Source organism: Electrophorus electricus, chromosome 2, assembly GCF_013358815.1.
Source record: "Electrophorus electricus isolate fEleEle1 chromosome 2, fEleEle1.pri, whole genome shotgun sequence".
NCBI lineage: Eukaryota > Metazoa > Chordata > Actinopteri > Gymnotiformes > Gymnotidae > Electrophorus > Electrophorus electricus.
This window is the reverse complement of record NC_049536.1, coordinates 16,862,960-16,882,515: the sequence shown is the minus strand read 5'-3', so window position 1 is coordinate 16,882,515 and position 19,556 is coordinate 16,862,960. Positions and strand designations below refer to the sequence as shown.

General features: G+C 37.5%; 1 protein-coding gene across 21 annotated transcripts in view; it reads left to right on the top strand.

The window, feature by feature from the left end:
* cacna1c (calcium channel, voltage-dependent, L type, alpha 1C subunit) overlaps window positions 1-19,556 on the top strand; it is a 185,793-nt gene that overhangs the window by 153,283 nt on the left and 12,954 nt on the right. For 7 of the 21 annotated variants that reach the window (XM_035522093.1, XM_035522116.1, XM_035522096.1 and 4 more), the window contains 20 exons: window positions 519-606; window positions 714-821; window positions 946-998; window positions 1,149-1,295; window positions 2,038-2,239; window positions 3,045-3,203; window positions 3,431-3,541; window positions 6,340-6,423; window positions 7,199-7,282; window positions 10,049-10,096; window positions 11,179-11,316; window positions 11,446-11,511; window positions 11,632-11,723; window positions 11,862-12,018; window positions 12,233-12,360; window positions 15,840-15,936; window positions 16,044-16,146; window positions 16,281-16,382; window positions 16,907-17,034; window positions 17,175-17,315. In XM_035522093.1, coding sequence (XP_035377986.1) covers window positions 519-606; window positions 714-821; window positions 946-998; window positions 1,149-1,295; window positions 2,038-2,239; window positions 3,045-3,203; window positions 3,431-3,541; window positions 6,340-6,423; window positions 7,199-7,282; window positions 10,049-10,096; window positions 11,179-11,316; window positions 11,446-11,511; window positions 11,632-11,723; window positions 11,862-12,018; window positions 12,233-12,360; window positions 15,840-15,936; window positions 16,044-16,146; window positions 16,281-16,382; window positions 16,907-17,034; window positions 17,175-17,315 — 2,236 coding nt within the window. The remainder of the gene's footprint in view (window positions 1-518; window positions 607-713; window positions 822-945; window positions 999-1,148; window positions 1,296-2,037; window positions 2,240-3,044; window positions 3,204-3,430; window positions 3,542-6,339; window positions 6,424-7,198; window positions 7,283-10,048; window positions 10,097-11,178; window positions 11,317-11,445; window positions 11,512-11,631; window positions 11,724-11,861; window positions 12,019-12,232; window positions 12,361-15,839; window positions 15,937-16,043; window positions 16,147-16,280; window positions 16,383-16,906; window positions 17,035-17,174; window positions 17,316-19,556) is intronic. The other 14 variants (XM_035522128.1, XM_035522137.1, XM_035522120.1 and 11 more) reach the window with 7 other exon arrangements.

The window sequence follows — 19,556 nt, the reverse complement described above, 5'->3', positions numbered from 1 at the left end:
TTTAAGGTTGTGTTAACAACATATAAAGAAACCTGTCACGGAACGCTCGCCTCCCCCGAGTCAGGTGGTTGGGCCCACCATGTACAGTGGGAGGGCTGTTTGTGTGTAAACACACCTGCACCTCGTCTGTCTAAATTTATATAAACCCGTGGCAAAGAGTGCAAGGTGTTGTCGACGTAACGTGGAGATGTGACAGTCAGTGTTCATTGTATTAGTGTTCACCGTACGTGTTTAATGTTAATCGTTTCTTGTTTGTATTAAGCCTGAGTGATTCTTGTGAGTGCTGTTAGTGTTTCATGTTAAATGTAAATAAATGTTCGTCCCAGTCGGTGGAGTTTGTGTGTCCAACCTCTCGCCCTGCGGCACTCGGGCCACCGCACATTACAAAACCACTACATAATCATTCAGATCCAGAGTATATAGCGCCATATACTCTCAGCACATTGTGTAAGTTCTCATTTGTGTTTCACTGGAACTGTTAGAGTGAGCTCTGCTCCACTCAATTCTGTGCCCCGCAGGTCGAGTGCCATTAATGTAGTAAAGATTTTGAGAGTTCTTAGAGTCCTCAGACCCTTGAGGGCCATCAACAGGGCCAAGGGCCTCAAAGTGAGTCAGTCTCTTCCTCTTTCTCTCACTAAGAGACCTCTATCAGTATTGCTGTGCATGACACATCCTCAACAAACTGCTGAGTATGTGTTTATTTAAATCTACAGCATGTGGTGCAGTGTGTGTTTGTGGCAATCCGCACCATTGGGAACATTGTCATCGTTACCACTCTGCTGCAGTTCATGTTTGCTTGTATTGGAGTACAGCTCTTTAAGGTGCAAACACACACATATAACTTAAATTAATTTTAAATAATAATTGTATTATTATTAGGAATGGAAAATACACTTCACAAAAGGTTTGGTCAAGGTTCCTGATATTCTCACTTCTGTTTTCCAGGGCAAATTCTCTTACTGCACAGACTCTTCCAAACAGACGGAAGCAGAATGCAAGTAGGCACTGGCAGTTTGCCTTCACCATGGAAATACTAATAAGATTCTGAACTGCATAGAGAAAAACTTTATTTTCACATACAACTTTGCAATATAAAAAACTTTGGTATTGGGTGAATGCTGTTTCGTTCCTGTGTGTGTGTTTTACAGGGGGACTTATATCCTGTATAAAGATGGTAATGTTGGCAAACCAGAGAGAGCTCTGCGTATCTGGGAGAACAGTGACTTCAACTTCGATGATGTTTTGCAAGGCATGATGGCCTTGTTTGCTGTATCCACTTTTGAGGGATGGCCAGGGTATGTCAATCTCAGACAGACAGACAGACACACACACACACACACCCCAACCATTATTACTTTGCCTTATTGTACACAGGAAAGTACACATTAGTTTTACCTTGTTCTCAAATGTGCAGAACGGGTGTGATTTGACTGATTTAGTGGTTTTGCTGCACATCAGTAGTTACCTACAGTGGTCTTAGTGGGTACATATTTGCTTTGTACTCTACAATAACTGCAGGCTTATCAGGCATCAGTGGAATAATCTTTTTTAATTTCAGATGCAAGAATGTTTATTATGTGATCATGATTTTATCAAGAATCTAGGTGAGGGACTATGCAAGAGAATTTTACAGGCATGTACAGAACAAAGTTTTAAGAGAACAAAACAAAGATTTAACAATATAAGGATTAGTAATTATATAAATGTCCACATTTAGTGAGAACACTGCAGTTCATAGGGTAAGTATGCTCTGTGGTACATCAGCTCACAATGAACTCTGGTGTGAACTCTGGTGGATGGGAGCCTTTTATGATGAAAAAGATCTGCATTTTCCAAGATCTTATGTTTTAGTTCATGATAACTGGGTTTACGACATAGTATAATGAGTGAGCATCAGTAAGCTGTTAATGAAGCAGATTTTTACAATTTAATTTATATTTACAATTACATTTGTCAGTTCACAGTTGTGAATTCTAACTCTTCCAATGAGCATTGGGTAGTATAAAGGTAGTTTTAACATTCTTTCTTGACTTGCAGGCTCCTATACAAAGCCATAGACTCCCATGCTGAAGATGTAGGACCCATCTACAACTACCGTGTGGTCATCTCCATCTTCTTCATCATCTACATCATTATCATCGCCTTCTTCATGATGAACATCTTCGTAGGTTTTGTCATTGTCACGTTCCAGGAGCAGGGCGAGCAGGAGTATAAGAACTGCGAGTTGGACAAGAACCAGGTACAGAACAAGAACAGGACGGCTTAAAAATGTGTGTGGCTTCGTGGTTGCAATTTTAATTCAACAGCTATTTTTATAGAGATAATTACCAGGAGACCATGGTTCACTTTCGGCAATTTATTTAGGGCTGTATGTATATAAATACAAGACCATCTGCTCCTACTCAAAATCCTAATATTAAGGATTACAGGAAAAACTTGGAAACTAGTATTACCATAATGTAATGTCATTTTTTTTTGTTGATTTGAACTACTTGAGGACAAATATGTACACCAAATATGTTTATTTTATTTATGTAATATACTCAAGTGCAAATTAAACATTTTTCCAGCTCTAGACCAGTGTTTTAATGATGAGTATTAATTTTGAAAGGAATACTCAATTTGGTTTTAGTCTTTTCTTTAAAACTATGATGAGTTTTATTTATATGTTAGTCATTTGTTTTACATTAGCTAGTGACATTTGCTAAACGGACATGAGTTAATATTAGTTTTGTACAATGGATGCATGCATTAAATTGAAGAAAGCAGAAAGCCATTTTGTGATCTGTGGCATGTAGATGTCTACTAATAGTACATATTATTTTATGCATTTATTTTCTGTCAAGGGAAATTAAAGAGACATACTGCCATAGTTATGTTTTTGAGAAGCTACTCATCAATGTTGCTGTTTAGTTTAAGTCATGAAATGAAGAGTTGTCAGCACATATTTCTCTTCAAAATTTGTTGATAAAATTCAATTGTGTTTGCCTGCTTGTCTGACTTTCTGCATGTACAACTGTTTATGTGTTATGTCCATGGTACAGCGGCAGTGTGTGGAGTATGCACTAAAGGCACGACCACTACGCAGGTACATTCCCAAAAACCCATACCAGTATAAGGTATGGTACGTGGTCAACTCCACCTACTTTGAATACCTGATGTTTACCCTAATCCTACTCAACACCATCTGCTTGGCAATGCAGGTAAGAATACACAACTATGGATGAATAAAACATTGGTTAGATTCCTGGATAGGTGGATGGATGGATGAGTGTTTTAAATAGACTGGGCTAACTGATTTTTGATGTTCAATGACTTTGCTAAGTAATGATTGAGTGCTTTATTTTTATTGTTATTGGGATAAATGAGACAGACTGCATGGCTGTAAACATAGTCAGTATGTTTGAGTATCTCTTGTATCTTTCTACAGCACCATGGTCAGTCCACGTCCTTCAACAATGCCATGAACATCCTCAACATGCTTTTCACTGGTCTGTTTACTGTGGAGATGATCCTCAAACTCATTGCCTTCAAGCCCAGGGTATGGTCTGCTCCCTAAATTTAAACCAGTGCTACAGGGCTCCATTCCTGTATATATAATTAGAACAGATCTTCTTTTTGGGTGAACTGCTAAAACCTTTAGAATGTTCTATAGAATTACATAGAAATAGCTACCATAGCAAAAGTTCACAATTTCATAAAAAGTTTATTTCACTGTAATAGTGATTCCCTGTTGAAAAGCACATCGTAGGTCAGAACCAATTTTCATTTGTGTCCTGAAAATTAAACATGTATTCCATTGTCTTTCTTTACATAGCAAACCATACTGGGAGAGATGTCTTACATACAGTCTGGTTATTTTTTCAAGTTGCTCATATATATATATATATATATATATATATATATATATATATATATATATATATATGAGCATTTAAAAATATATATTGCAGCCCCATTCTTTTTGATTCAATTATTGAATCTCCAGTAAAAAAAAAATTATGTCATACAACACAGCAAAATCTATACACTATACTGGTGACTATTGTCCAGAAATTGAATGTTTCAGACTGAAATGGAGACATCTGTCTTGGGTTGGTTGCAGCCAGTGTTTAGCCTAGTCTGAATAGTCTGAAACATTGTTCCAGTTTGTAAAATCAGTTCACTAGTCTTTTTCTACTTTGTAAAAGTGTATGTAATCAAAATGTTTGCTATAGAGAATCTGTGTTTTGTCTTTGCATGCATTTGCCTCAAGTGCAAAGCACACCACTGTGTTGTGTATTTTGTTTAATAACTAATATTTCAGGGTTCCTCTGGACACCAAGGTGATTTGTCATCTCTTACTGTTCTGTGGTTTATTTCTGGTTGGATTTTCCTTTACAGAGAAAGAACAGTTTTTTTTCTTTGAGATTTATTTACACTCCTCAACATTTGAAAATGACATAACAACAACACTAATTAAGACCCAGTGTGGGATTTTCCCAAAGTGTTGGATGTAGTTTTATTTAAGTGAAAATCCTCTCTCTCACACTTTCTCTCTCTCAGTCACACACTTCCACATGTTGAAATTGAACAATTTTATGTTCAGCATTTTCCTATTTTGCTCCATTAATCCAGTGTGCCCTTGACTCATCTTTGAGATATTTTATATATATATATATATATATATATATATATATATATATATATATATATATATATATATATCTCAGGTACTTTTATGTTTGAGAAAACAGGCAGGAAGCAGATATGCAGTAGTCATTCAGTCTGACTAACATCAGGTGCAAGCAGCTACATCACAGGGAAGGTATTTCTGAAACAGGAAGAAGGAATCACAGAAGTAGTGAGCTATTCCATTGTGCTTATTTCCTATGGATATCGTGAGTAGTGCAAGGTTTTGCTTGATGACACTGTTGCCCACTAGAAGACCACTTAAAGCTTGGACTGACAAAGGAAAAGGGAGAGTATGTAGAAGAACTGCCAATGACTCGGCTAGTTGTATGTCAACGAAGTCGTCTGTGGCTCCAGACAACTGGTGGCTCTCTACGAGAGCATGGAACACAGCTGAGGCATCACATGTATATAGTTACTGGTATTGTGGAAAGGTTTGTATGCAACATCCGATGAGCTTTTGCCATCAAATTTTTGTGAGCTATGTGATGACTCTCTGTAGTACCAGCATAAACTGAGATTAGCTCTATGCATTTTCTCAGTAGGCGAAAGTCATGAATATCCCAGATACACTGATTCTACCTCTGGTTCTGGGGTTGAAGGCCCAGAGGGTGTAGAATGAGCCTGTTTGTGCTCAATTTTCAGATGTATTGCGGTGGAAAACAGCATGCAAACAAGGCTCGTTCCATGCATACTCAGCATATGAAAAGTAAGTGCTTTCTATGCTGTGGCCTGACTTCCATCAGAGCTGTAACAGCCTCTCTTCAGAATCCTTGTCATCAACCCGGCTGTGGTCAAACACCATTTTAAACTTCTCTATGAACTGCTGGTATTCTGTGACTACAGAACCCCCTTGCATCCATACAGCTTTGGCTATGCTTGCTGTGTCAGAACCAGGTGACAAGTGAATGAAATAAAGGGACATTGCTTGAGAAATCCATTGCATTAGGTCATAGTTCTGTCAAACCTCTTAGAGAGAGTGATGTGTTATCCATTGGAAATAAACACATTCACATTTTTCATGATTTGCATCACCTGATTGGTTGAAAATAGCTGATTTCACCTGCTACCCATACTGAATGTCTACTGCTTCCTGCCTGTTTCCTCAGTCACAAAAGATTTTGCCATGACTAAAGCCACAACCAGGGCTATATATATGTCCTTTAACAGGTATGCATCATAATGATGTTTATACTTTCCTTTAATTAATAGTCAGGCAAGGCAGAGCAAGGTAATGCTGTTCTGGGAGTGACAGGTACAATATTCCGCAGGGATGATTCTAGCACCTTTTTAAAGTGTCACAGTAAACTTGAAAACTCGCAAGTTCATATGTATTTCCTGCTACAACATTTGCAGCACTTTTGTGGTATATTCTAACTGAAAGGATGTCTACATTATGGTGCATGTAAAAAATAATTGTGATATTATTTAACACATTCGTATCCATTAATTGATGACTGAGAGACTGCAGACGTTACTTTGTGGTTTTCTGAAAGAGTTTTGTGAAAAATGTTCCTCAGCTTGTGTATGATGCTGTTTTGTGTGGCTGAGACTTTTATTTTTTGCTCAAAAAACTGCCCAAGTCCAGACTGCTAGAGGAGAATGGTAGGTATGCAGTCTTGCTAATGGTTGATGCTGCCTGTCTAACTACCCCTTCGTCCTGTATAGGGTTACTTTAGTGACCCCTGGAATGTTTTTGACTTCCTCATCGTAATTGGCAGCATTATAGACGTCATTCTGAGTGAAATAAATGTAAGTACACCGATCCACAGAATGCACTCTCTATTTCTCTCTTTCTCACTCTTTCACCCTTTCCCTTACTCTATCTTTTTCTATCGCTTTTTGTCTTTTTCTTTCCATTCTCTCCATCTTTCCTTTTTACTCCTATGTGATTCCTACCTTTTCTTCGTCTATGTCCGGCTGCTGTTTTTTCTCTTCAAGTTCCACCTCTCCTGAAGGCAACATGGCCACTGGGATTTTTGATGTATAGCTAGATATGCAAGCCTCAGAACATCTGGTTGTAGAGGAACAAGAAAAGCTGGTAGTGTTTGCAGTATTACAATGTCATAGGTGATGCTCTAAAGACTCTGATTTAGAGAGAGAGAGAGAGAGAGAGAGAGAGAGAGAGAGAGAGAGAGAGAGAGAGAGCAAGAGAGAGAGAGAGAGAGAGAGAAAGAGAGAGAACACACAAACTTACTGCGACATACTTATTTTCCACTGTGACTAACAAAATGCACTTAAACTAACCAAGGGGACCAACCTGTTCTTTTCAGTGCAGTTGTGACAGTTGTCTTACTGTTGATGTTCTTTTTCCATCAGCAAGCATGACTGCCTACAGGTCCTCTCCGCCATGTCTTGGAAACAATTCTTTTTTTCCACTCCCTTCCACACCTGTCTCTTGGCATTATGATTTATCCCATGTTTTCAAGAAATCAATGTTCATATGTAACTGTTTTCTTTCTTATTTTTCTTCTCTCTCTTTTTTTTTTTACTTTCATTTATTTTCATTTCCCCCCACCCAATGCAGCATTATTTTGTCGATGCATGGAATACATTTGACGCTCTCATAGTAGTGGGTAGCGTTGTTGACATAGCTATCACAGAGGTTAACGTAAGTAGTCTATCTTTCAGCCTGCTTGCCTGCACACAGCATCTTTCTCCCCGAGAACAATAGAAATTAAGCTATTGCATTTTCCCAGGTTATCTTTGGTTTAGTTTTGTTCTTTTTATAACTTTTATCTTTTTTCCTTTTTTTTTGGTTTGGTAGCTTTTCACTATTTGAGTTGCACTTGCACCCATGAGCATGTACCACAATGTATAGCAAGAGATAAAGGAGATATATTCTGATAGTTCTGAAAATGTATTTGTAAAGAATAAAGATATGTTACTATTTATGGCATTTTGCAGACATTCTTAGAGTGACATACATGTATATCACTACATAAGCTCTGTGGGAATCGATCCCATGATCTTGGTGTTATTAGCATCGTACTCTATCTGTACCTCCAGGTGAAATATATGAGTACTTAAGAAGTAGCAACATTTATTTTCCTTGCTAATTTAGGTTGCTTTGATCTATCAAGAGACAATAGTTTTTAAAAATGAGAGGATAATTTAGATATTAGGGTTGATTGTTTTCCTTGCAAATCTTTTTTCTTTAGGTGTCCCATTATAATCGTAAACTTCTATCCTTTATGTACTGTTAATATACATTTTACTCAAAGCATTGTAGCCCTTTTGAAGTATTACGTTACTAGTAACCTTATATTACAGTATGACACAAAGAGTTTATGAAGATTTAACTATCACACATACCATAATGTATTACCAATGTTTCTTAGGAAACAAAAGTGTAGAATGCACTTCATTAAAGAGCCAGCATATTCATAATATTAATACTTTTTAGTAGACCATAATGATAGATAGATAGATAGATAGATAGATAGATAGATAGATAGATAGATAGATAGATAGATAGATAGATAGATAGATAGATAGATAGATAGATAGATAGATAGATAGATAGATAGATAGATAGATAGATAGATAGATAGATAGATAGATAGATAGATAGATAGATAGATAGATAGATAGATAGATAGATAGATAGATAGACACTTGAATTGTCAGAGATATATCTCCTATTGTGCTATACAGAGACCCTCTCTGCAACGACCTAACTTTGGTTTGAGTTTTCTGCCTTTCGTCCATTTTTATTTATACTTCATTTAACCGGAAAGCATGGCCTCAGCATTATGTTTGGATTGCCATTTTGTTTTCCTTTTGAGAGAAAAAACCTTTACACTTTTCCATGAAGCTTGATACAGTTACACTAATTAGTCCTGATATATGATGCTGTAGAAGTCTTACTGATAGTCAGCCCCGTTCTATCTGTTCATGATTAGACCAGTATAAGCCTAGTCCTTCTGCTCTCCTTTAGAAAGAGCATTGCTTTAGCCACAAAAATTAAGCACAAACCATTAAGACACTAGTTTACAGTGCCTTCTAAAAGGCCTATTCTTTTTTTTTTTTTTTATTGACTTATAGTTGGATGGTGAGAAGGACGTGTTTGCCAACTCTGTCTTGCTGATGATGCCTACATTGCATCCTTCCCTCTGAATGCCTTTACCTCTGTCTGTCAATTCTGCACTTTATCTCTTTTATCTGTATCATATTCTGTCTCTTCTCTCTTACCTATTGAGTGCTCTTGTTCACCTGAGTTTTATGCTGGATAACCCTGTTCCCTGAGTGTATACCTTGGCACTGGACTGCTTTAATTGCAGAGATGTCAATTTATTCTCTTTTTATTCTCCTGACTTGGTGCATAAAACTTCGGGACAGTCTAGAAGCACACAAATCCATGAATAAGAAATTAAAAATATCCTTTCTTCTTCTCGAACTGCATGCCAGGGAACAGGGTTAACCAATTCCCAATATTTATTGTGCAACATGAGAGAATACCTTTTATTAGCATCAGTCCTCCAAAATAAAAATGCCTGCGGGGTAAATCATGCTTCTTTGGCAATATTGCAATTGCTCATTTGGAATTCTGCAACCAAGCCAGTAGTGTTGTGCAGTGTGCAACATGCATGAACACAGTTGTCAGATCCTTTGCAGTTTTAAACAGAGAGCACTTGTTTTAGTAGCTCTTAAAACAGTCATCCTCATATTTATAGTATAAATGTTTTTAAATTATACAATAAATAAGTGACTTAAATGGCACAGTACTGATTACTGTAGTACTGCAGGGGATTTGAGTGAAGAGTACAATATATTTCTCCCCATACCATTTAGAGACTCGACATACACCCATTACTCCTCCACACACAGACACAATCATACATGTACTAAATAATCTCCTATTCACATCCTTCCCACACACATACACAACATACACATTATACAAGCTATTATCATTATATTCAGAGTAATCACCCCATGACAATAATAATGAAAGATGAAAGAGCATTTGTGCATATGTCTTTTTGTAAATATAAGTCAGTCAGTCAGTTAGTCACACATTTCTCCAGCTTGGGGTTGCAGTTTCAGGAGTGGCCAGAGGATGGTTCCCTTGCATAGGAACCATGTGCTGCAACACCTCCAGCGGGAAGAAAAACAGACATGCTATGAGGACCCCTGTACTGGACACTGCAGATACTATCACACACACATTAGTACACACAAAAAAAAAAAAACTTTCAAAAGCCAACACACACACTCTCACACACCTTAATATGCTTACAAATACACAAAGTATTTCCCATCTTGTCCTACATAAGCCAGCTATTAGAAAAACAAAAACAAAAACCTTTTCAGGCAGATAAATAGTGGGAGGTCTGTGCTGCAATAGCTTTGATCTGTCTGCCTTTCTTTAAAGCCAGCTGATCCGTCCTCCTCCACCCCTTCCTCTGTGGTAAGACCAATGGTACGTCCTGATGGTAATCAATCCTCACCTTTCACTTCATGCTTTCATATATTTAACCTTCCCGTCACCACCCGTAACCTTTCTGTTTGCTGGTTTTCTTTATCATATAAAGCACATTGTAAACTTGATGTAAAAGGTGCAATATAAATCAAAGTTATTATTATTATTATTATTATTATTATTATAAAAAGTTAAATTTTTAGCCTTTTAAAAGTTGTATTTTTAAAAAACATTTTCAAAAAAGCATTCCTCATGTGGATTAGGGAAGAACACATATTTCCTCATGGGGGTGGAACTGCAGTGACGGGTTTTTCATGTTTTCCACTTATCTTTGTACCAAAAAGCTTAATGGTGGAGGAGGTAATTTATTGTAGATTATTTTTTTGTTATATTTGTTTTAAATACTCTTTACATCAATAGCAATCAATAAATCAAATGCTCTGACAATAAAAAAAGGAAAAAATAATTATCTGTAGTAGCCACAGGACTGTAAAAAACCCATTCACTCATTTCATTCGGACCGAACATAATGAATTGATGGCCTACTTGCCTGTCTTCCTACCTACTATTTTGCACACAAAAGACAAGAGAAGGTGTTGATTGTGGTTGTAGTTGAAAATAACAGCAGGGCAAGCGAAAAGATCCTACTCCAGATTAGAATTACTCTGTATTTGCATATCTATAATATAAACCAAGTAAGGAACTTATACCATGTCCAGTTCAGTGTTAATGTATGAATAATAAATCACAAAGCAGCTTTACAAATGTTAAAGTCCAAGCCGCCAGTGAGCAAGCCAAGGGCGAATAATGAATTATGTTCATTCATAACATTTTTATTTTTCATACCACAAAAACACCATTATTGTGTGAATTATGCAGTCCTTTTCCCGATTAACATAATAATACATTTGTTTTGTGTATGTTTGTGTGTTTCTGTGTTGTGTGTGTGTGCATGCACTTGTGTGTGTGCATGGGTGGACCTCTCTGTCTGTTGTTTTGTGATGCACATATGGTTTGTCTGTGTGCATGTGTGTTTGTGCTATGCATCTGTGCTGTTGGGTGTCACCATAACACGCTAAAAGGGGCAACAGAACACTGAAGATAATGCCCGGATCTCCATCACGTTCTTCCGACTCTTTCGAGTGATGAGACTGGTGAAGCTGCTATCTCGTGGAGAAGGAATTCGGACCCTGTTGTGGACCTTCATCAAATCCTTCCAAGTGAGGAGTGGCTAAAAACACCATGTATAACATTCTAAAGGACATGACTTTATATGGCAAATTTTCAGAAAAACAGACTAAGTAGCAAGCACAATTTGACTTCCCTGATCAGTCTATTTCTCTATACAGGCTCTTCCATATGTAGCATTGCTTATTGTAATGCTCTTTTTCATCTACGCTGTTATTGGAATGCAGGTAACTCAGTATTTTCTGGCTATGTCTCCTGTTTACAGAGTTCCTGTGTATTTCTAGTCCTTATTTTGTGCCTAGCCAGTTTGGTAACGTCATTTTATTTTTGTGTGTATCACTCTGTAGGTGTTTGGTAAAATAGCACTGAGAGACAACAGTCAGATCAACCGAAACAACAACTTTCAGACCTTCCCACAAGCTGTTCTCCTGCTCTTCAGGTCAGCTATTCTCAATCTCTCTCTCTTTCTCCCCCCTCTCTGACTGCACCACTCTAGTGGGCACAGATATGTCTTATCCCAAGACACTAGGCCTGCTCCAGTGTAACCCAGTATTGCTTCTTCCTTGTTCATGTTCAGGTGTGCGACAGGAGAGGCATGGCAGGAGATTATGCTAGCCTGCTCCCCTCACCACCCTTGTGAGAAGGGCTCTGATGAGAGTCCTACCACTGAGGATTGTGGCAGTTACTTTGCTATCATCTACTTTGTCAGTTTCTACATGCTTTGTGCCTTTCTAGTAAGTACCTGATTCTTAGAGTCTTACTGAAATTATTCAGTGTCCTACTGTCACAACTACCCAGCAATAAGTGCATTACGCCATAACTTAATCTAAATGTCAATTTATGTAAGACAACCTCAGGTCTCTCTGGATGTGGAATATTATTTGGTTTCAAAATGTGGAATATTATTTAGTTTCAGAAATGCTTTTAATGAGGCCTCCCAATTGACAGATTATCAACCTGTTTGTGGCTGTCATTATGGACAACTTTGACTATCTGACACGTGATTGGTCAATCCTGGGGCCACATCATCTGGATGAGTTCAAGAGGATATGGGCAGAGTACGACCCTGAGGCCAAGTCAGTCATTTTCTGTTCTCTTGTTAATCATATTCACAGTTTGTTAATGTACTTTAAAATGTGGTTTAATCAGTATTACTTGCATTACCTGCACATAGTACTTGGCCCTTGCAACGTTATTGGAATGCACCCAGTGGATCAGTAAAATAAATCAGGAAGAGAGGGCATAGATTTGCTCACCAAATGGCTCATTTAATCAAGTTATTCTTGGGTTATACATTAAAACATAGGAGATGAGTGATTTCATATACCCTGTAGAGCCCAAACACATCACAGAGATTTTCTGACAGTAAGTAAAATAAAAGGGAATGTCATCTGAAAATAATGTAGAAATCTATGTACATCACTGTTCTGATTTTTTTTTAAATGCTGTAAGTATTGCTATTCATGAGATGCTTTTGCTTAGACATGATTTTTTTTACTTTGATATATTCTTGAGATGGTAAAAAGCTTACTGATTTGATGTTACTGCTGATGCTCATATCTGAATTATTATGCCAGGTCCTCTGACTGCCAAATATAATACCTCTGTCTGTTCTTTGGTTGTAGAAAATGTCGTTCATCCAAATGCATTTTTTCCTAGGAACTGACACAGAATTCATAGAACTAGATAAATCTGCATGTCATCTGTATAGCTATGAGTTTTTGCTGTTTTATGAGACTTGGTCTAGTGGAAGCATTGAACAGGAATTGAATCATAGCAATTGAACAGGAGAAGTCAAAAAATGGATCCTTGAGAGACACCCCAAGACAAGACTGCTCATTTAGATTTTTATGATTTTTATATGATTAGATTTTTAAATGCTAATAGCAGTAAATTAGCCACCTTCTAAGTATGATATAAACCAAACCAACCAAGGACTTAACCAGTTTCCCAGTCTGTCTTATAGGATGGTATGGTTGATAAAATCACCAAGATCAGGAATCACCAACAGAAATGTTACCAGCGTCAGTGTTCAAATGTCATTTAAGATGTTTACAAGGGCAGTCTCAGAACTATGATGTGGCTGGAAACCTGATTGGAAGTCATGAGAACAGTTTTCATGTAAGAATTTGGTGAACTCATTGTAGACAACATTCTCACCTATCGTTCTTATAAATGGAAGAGCTATATAATTATTATAGTTATATAATTATATATAATAATTACAGTTATATAATTCTTTAAGATTGACCAAATTAAAATTCACTCTTTTATGAGAGGCAGTTTTTTAGTTTTTGTGTAGCAGTGGCAATCCGTGTCAAGACTACATGTGGATGATTTTAGATGATGTACTGCTTGCTCAAGGGTTTTCTGGTCAATGGGAATAAATCAATACAAAATATTAACCTTCATATTCTTATTCATGATTTCATATCTATTTTTCAGCAAAGTAGTGGTAATGGCCTGTTTGATTTTTTTATTTATTCCCAAAGAATACAAGTTCATTACATTGTTTACCAGACAGGGCTTCAGGGACTACTTCTTACATAAACAACTGAGGTAGCTACAGTGTACACTATAACAGATACACTGTCTGTTAAGTGAGGTTTGTTTTTATATTTTAAAAAAAGGTTTAGGAGATTTAAAGATGCATAATACTTTTTTAAGAAGAAAATTTGATCATAAGTATGGCTGATGGATGAGAGTAAGGACTCACTAATGATTTTGTGGCATTTGGGTCATTGCTGTCAGTAAACTTTTGAAAAAGGAATGGTGTTTGCTACTTCCACTAGTGAACAGTCCAAAATCCAAATTTTATTTGCTTACTGTTAGTTCTATTTCTGTCCCAACATTGTCTGATGGATTGTGATTAATGCATTTTGATTGTTTTGACTAAGTTAGTTAAAAAGGAAACAATGCATTATCAGCTCAGTGGTATAGGTACTTGACTACTAATCAGAAGATTGCTGGTTCAAGCCCTAACCCTACTAAATTGCCACTGTTGGGGCCCCTGAGCAAGACCCTTAATCCTCAAATTATACTCAGTTATAATTGTAAGTTGCTTTGTATAAAAGTGTCTGTTAAATGAAGTAATGCATACAGTAACAAAAAATGGTGGAACAGCTCACTATACCACCCATCTTTAATAATTACCTTGTGTTTTTGCAAATTCAATGAGATTAATAACCCTTGCTTCACCTCTTACTGATCTATAGTTTAGGACAGCCATAGTGTCAGCTAAGGGAACTTTAATCCAATAACATTTTCAAGGGAAAGGGAGATGAGCAGTTCTGTTTTGAAACAGATCTGTAATTCACCTTGAGGCATAGGGCCAAAATCCTAAACACAGCTTCTTTAAGATACTTAACTCCTAGACGGAACCATAAAAAGTTAAAATAAATAGGAATTTAGAATTCTGCTGTAGGGATATGAACACCTCAATAAATTGTTAAGATCAATCAAAATTGTTAAGATTAACTGGGACACCATTCTGATTAGCAGGGAAATACATCTTTATTAAAATAAATTAATGAATATGTTAATGCAGTCTAAACTCAAAAAGGTTGCAAATTTTGTAACATGATTATTTCTCGTCTACCCCAAAATTAGGAATACCCACGCATGTCTCTATCAGCACAAACAAAATGGGTTTGATTGATCAAAATTGTGTCATAGCAAAAGTGTGGAAAGTGAATTAAGACAAGCATACAATAAAAGATAAGACAAACAGGAAAATAAAATGAAACTGAAGTTTGTTCTAATCTTAGCAACAGGTTATTGATTTATCTTAGATTCTTATTGCAGAAACTTTACTAATCCTTCTTCCAAATACACTGCAAAACCCAGGCCAAAAACCTTGAAAAAACTGTACAAAAATTGTACAAAGAAGAAAAATCTAACTGAACTGAACTAAAAGAACTAAATCAACTCTCTAAAATACTAAAACTGACTGCCCCAAGCCATTTAATTTTCAAGCATTAAAAGGTAGGACGCTTATGTTCTTTGTTGTAACAGTAGGGGAGACATCCTAAATATGTGAACAAAATAAAATAATCAGACATTTCTTGAATAGTTTTGTATCTCATATCTGTGGTGCATTATAATAGATCTAGACCAAACAGGTCTAGATCAAAAATAACTTTTAATGTTGGTTCACCATTGACACTGCAGTTTAGTCCACAAGTAGGATAAATCCCTGTCTGGAAACCCTGCCCTTTGAAGTATGGTTTTTGTACCCATTTCCCTCCTATACCATTGAAGTGGTAGGGGCTAGCGGGCATCAATTTGCACATCAGTCCCAGCCTCCCTCCTACATCCTATTGGTGGTGTCAAATAATGCTTATTTATGTTCTTAATTTAATGTCTGTGTGTTTTGTGAGCACTACACTTGTTTAATATCTTTTACCTGAGATTTCAAACTTTTATCTCACATTTAGCTAATTCCTATGGATTCATAGGGTCAAAGACCAGAATAAATAACAGGTTTGCCTTTTCCTATGCAAAACCTTGCCTAAAGTACAGAGTCACTGATAGACCTGCTGTGTGTTGACCATAGAGGAAGGATAAAGCATCTGGATGTGGTGACATTACTGAGGAGGATTCAGCCACCACTGGGCTTTGGCAAACTCTGTCCCCATCGAGTAGCTTGCAAGGTATAAATATTACACTCAGACACATGCACACATGTATACAAGTAAACATTCACAACATCAGTGACCAACTTACTTATACATGCACGTTTGTGACTTCCCTGTCTCAGCGCCTGGTGTCCATGAACATGCCTCTGAACAGCGATGGCACCGTAATGTTCAATGCTACTCTGTTTGCCCTAGTGCGAACCGCCCTCCGCATTAAAACCGAAGGTAAAATAAGACATCTCTCATACACTGTCAAAATTATCTATTATTTGACTTACAAAGTAAAAATTGTTCAGTATTCTAATAAATTATTGTGTGTGTGTGTGTGTGTGTGTGTATGTTTGTGATACTACTCCAAGGTAACTTGGAGCAGGCAAATGAAGAACTGAGGGCCATAGTAAAGAAAATCTGGAAGAGGACCAGTATGAAATTGCTCGACCAGGTTGTACCCCCAGCTGGAGGTCAGTAATGAGTCTGGCCAGTTGTTTTTGTGATATCACGGGCGAAAACATTTTGAGTAAAATAGCTAACATTCCAGGAATAACAACAAAAAATTACATGTCTGGCCATAAAATGGAGCTTAATGCACCAGTAATGCTTCAAAAAATTTAATGACGCACTAAAGGATGGCCATCTGAACCCTGACATATCCAGTGGTGGCTTCATGTTTTTCAAATAGGAATCCTGCAGGAATGTTCTAGCTTCACCAATTTGTTTATGGTGTAAAGCCTTAATTCACACAGTAAAATATGACAGAGACATTGGTTCAGTGTGATTCATTGGTGTTAATTGTAAAAAAAAAAAATTTAAAAAAAAAAAAATTGAATGGAACAACAAACAAAAATGGGCACAGAAAAGCAAATAAACAGGAAAATAAAAGAACACTGGCAAATATAAGAACAGAATATAATCTTTTCCTGAACGCATGACTGAGAATATAGTTTTGCTTATTGGACTTTGTATTCAAATTGGTTTCTGCCTCCAGATGATGAGGTGACAGTGGGAAAGTTCTATGCCACATTCCTTATCCAGGAATACTTCAGGAAGTTCAAGAAGCGGAAGGAGCAGGGCTTGGTGGCTAAAGTGCCTCCAAAGACTGCTCTTTCTTTGCAGGTGGGTTATGCAACATGTATACATAAATACTCAAACCCATACATACCATGTGGTCTTTGTGTGTGTACAGTACCTACAGTTTCTGCTTAAAACTCCATTACCCAAACTCGCACTGAAGTCTAAATGTGTTTGCTGAGCAGGCAGGCCTGCGTACACTGCATGACATGGGTCCAGAGATTAGGAGGGCAATATCTGGGGACCTAACCGTGGAGGAGGAGCTGGAGAAGGCCATGAAGGAGACGGTGTGTGCAGCATCTGAAGATGATATCTTCAGGGTAAAGGTCTGATACTTTGTCCTCTTTTCCTCCTCTCAGCTCAGACCATCGCTTCTGTTGCTGGAGCATGCTGACCAAGTGGATTTGCACTGCACTTGCCCTTCACATACAGATTAGGCCTTTTTCACTGAGTTTGATCAGTTGTTAATAAAAGTTTTAATCAAACAATTTGAAGACTTTGAGATCAGAGATACATGCTTTATCACATGTACCAGGAAAGTATTATTAGATGTGTTATTGGGAATGACAATGGAATTGGCACTAGATTTTTTGTAAAGTCATCTGCATAATAATGATAAGATAAAATATGACTGCAGGGTATTCACAGTAAGCAGGGTAAAGAAAGTATTGTACCTATTGAATATTTGTATTTTCAGCCCTGAATGTAAAGTGTCAGTGCGTTAGGAGCAGCTTGGGGGAAGAGGGGGGCTGGGTGGGTGAGACAGGCTGGATTGTTTGCTGTCATAAGTCTTTAGCAGCATTGAGGGTGTGTGTGGTCATGGGAGGAAGGAGTGTAATGGAGGCCACAGTGCTGTTCCTCTGTCTATTAGTGTGTGTCATGATGGCCCTGAATCTTTTGCCTGATGGGAGGGGGACAAATAGTCTGTGACCTGAGTCCTTGATAATGGTGTTAGCCCTCTTATGTAGGTGGTGATCTTAAAATGTGTATAGATTTGAGAGCTTCGTCTAACTATCCAGGCCAGGTCCCTTCAGTTTTCTGCAGTGCAGTTGCTGCAACACACAGTGAAGCAGTACCAGAGAATGCTCTTTATTGTGCCAGAAAGACCTGAGAGGGGAGCTTGGCCTTTTTAAGATTCCACAAGAAGAAAAGCCTCTGCTGAGCTTTCATCACCAGATGGGAAGTGTTAACGGTTCATGTCATGTCTTTGTGATGTGGAGTCCCGAGAATCTGATGTTTCTGATACTCTCTATCTCTTCATCATTTATGTGGAGGGGGGAGGTGTTGTTTTCCTTATTCTCCTGAAGTTCACGACAATCACCTTTGTTTTAGTTGTGTTTAAAAAAACCAGGCTATTGTCAGAACACCATTTGACCAGATGTTGAACCTCCTTTGTGTAGTGTGGCTCTTTGTTTCCTGATATCAGTCCCACTAGAGTGGTGTCATCTGCAAACTTCACTTTAGTATTACAGGAGTGGATAAATGTACAGTTGTGTAGTGAAAAAAAGGCTGAGGACCCAGAGCTGTGTACAGTATGAGAGTGGACAATCTGCTGTTGCCCACTCTCACATTCTTGATGAATTGTATCCTGAAATATATGTTGGGGTGCTCCAGATGTGTCAGGGCTATGTGAAGCACATTCGAGATTGCATCCTCCTTTGATCTGTTTCCCGAGTAGGCAAACTGGTGACTGTCCAGATCAGTGGAGATGTTGGCCTTCATGTGAGATAAGACAAACTTTTCAACAGACATCATAATAATTGGTGTTAGGGCAACTAGGCAATAGCCATTGAGATACCTTACTGCTTCGTTCTTGTGCACAGGAACAATAGTAGTGGATTTGAGGCATGTTGGGACTCCAGTCCACTACAGGCTGCAATGACAGGTTAAAGATGTTAGTGAATACCCCTGCTACTTGATTAGCACATGATTTCAGTGTATCAACCCCTGTAATACCAGTAGAAGATAGACAGAAGAGCAGGACGTTGTGATTAATGGTATCAAAAAGCCTAACAGGAACAGCCAAAGTCAAGCAGGAACAGGAGATTTAGATGTCTAGCATCAGCGGATAGCAAAAGGTAATTTACAACTTTAAGGAAGGCAGGTTCAGTAGTGTAATGTGTGTGAAATCGAGACTGAAAAGGCTCATAGAGACTATCAGTGAGGGAATATCTAAGTTGCATGGCTACCACTTTTTCCATAACTTTAGATCTGAAGGTGAGGTCTATAGTTACTAAGAGAAGTGGGAGCAATCCTGTATTTCTTTGAAATAGGTAGAATAGCTGCAATCTTGAGGCCAGAAGGAACAGATCCAGAAGAATAAAACTTAAAAACATAAAAATATATAAAATAGTTTATCTGGGTTCAGTGATATAAAAGTCATATATATATATATATATATATATATATATATATATATATATATATATATATATATATATATATATATATATATATAATCAAACTATACTATAAGTTTATTTGAGATTCAGCATATCCATCACACACAGTGAAAATGTTCATAGTCAGCACCCAGCAACTGCTACTGCTTGCTGGGTTCTGTGGCA